Source organism: Salmo trutta, chromosome 8 (genome assembly GCF_901001165.1).
Source record: "Salmo trutta chromosome 8, fSalTru1.1, whole genome shotgun sequence".
In the NCBI taxonomy this organism is placed as follows: Eukaryota; Metazoa; Chordata; class Actinopteri; order Salmoniformes; family Salmonidae; genus Salmo; species Salmo trutta.
The window spans coordinates 24909789-24911058 of record NC_042964.1 but is presented as its reverse complement, the minus strand read 5'-3'; the positions used below and the strand labels follow the sequence as shown (position 1 = coordinate 24911058).

Here is a 1270-nt window from a genome sequence, read left to right as displayed (position 1 = left end):
TGAAGCTGATAGTAGTTGCCTATAAAGCGTTTCACAAATATAAGTGGTGTATTACACCTATATTACATAGCTAATCGTGTTGTATTATAACACATAATAAACTGATAAGTAAATGAGCGTAATCACAATCATCGCACGCTGATGTGTGTGTGTGTGTGTGTTCAGCAGACTGTTTAACACCGTGACCACTGGTTTCCCTCAGCCTCTTTGTGTTGCAGATATTTGTGTCACTCTTTATCGCTCATCTGAGAAACCTTCCCTAGGGGTACGCACACACACACACACACGCGCGCGCGCACACACACACACACGCACACGAGATTGCCCTCTCAGACGATCCCAGTAAGTGGGAATGTCCCCTTTAAGTGCCGAGAGGCGAATGGAACAACTTCGTCTCCTCCCTCTCTTCGACGTAGGCCTCCATATCAACCTATCACCGAGCCCCCCCCCCCCCCCCCCCAGCCAGGAAGCCAGCAGCTCTGGCGAGTAAGTGCCTGACCCGACACTAGATTGATACTAGACGTTGTATCATTACGACGAATACTGCAATAGAAAGGATGAACTTGTTCTTCTACTTGAAGGGAATATACTATTAGATCTATTTTGGCTGTAGTAGCCCTTTAAATTCATAACGGTTGTCTTCAGTGCTCGACACCAATTTATCAGACAAAGACGACTGTGGGAGAGACTTCGTTATTTCTCCTCAAAGGTTGTTTTTAAACCTTTCTGGGTTTTTTTCAACGACCTTGTTGGTTTTATATATTCATTTTTGTTGTTGTTGTGAGGGGACTAACAGACCGGGACAGCAAAGTGGATTTAACGGATGCGTCGCCGCCTTCCACTTTATCTCCAAGATGCTATTGGTGTCTCCGCGGCAAGTCGACACACCTCGCATGGAGCCCATAGTAAGTTAACTACCTTTTCGTTCTGTCGTTCTGATGATCCCGAGCGCTCGTTTGAAGCTGGGTCGAGGGTGTGAGAGGCAATGGAGAGTTGATGTGTGCGTAACGTGCTGCCAGGGTGCGTGAGTGAGACAAAGTGGTTAGGGATATGGATGGGACACTACACTTGATGGCTAAATTCCTTTATTGTAGTGAGACTACAGTGTGTCTGTGTGTGTGTGTGTGTGTGTTTCCTTATCTTGCTATTTCATTATGTGTTTAGGCTCTTCAGTGATGGCATTTGTAAGTTAAAGAGACTGATTTCCTCTCTCTGTCTCTGTGTGTGTTTTGTGACATGCTGAATATGCGTCCCGACCGGGAAGTCAAAT

At 45.9% G+C, this 1270-nt stretch overlaps 1 protein-coding gene across 1 annotated transcript in view; it reads left to right on the top strand.

Moving 5' to 3' along the window:
- Positions 1 to 506: 506 nt before the first annotated feature.
- The window catches only part of LOC115198581 (trithorax group protein osa), a 95648-nt gene continuing 94884 nt past the window's right edge, over positions 507 to 1270 (top strand). Inside the window, exon 1 of the mRNA XM_029760628.1 lies at positions 507 to 905. Within this exon, the coding sequence (XP_029616488.1) occupies positions 855 to 905 (51 nt within the window). The 5' untranslated portion in view covers positions 507 to 854. The remainder of the gene's footprint in view (positions 906 to 1270) is intronic.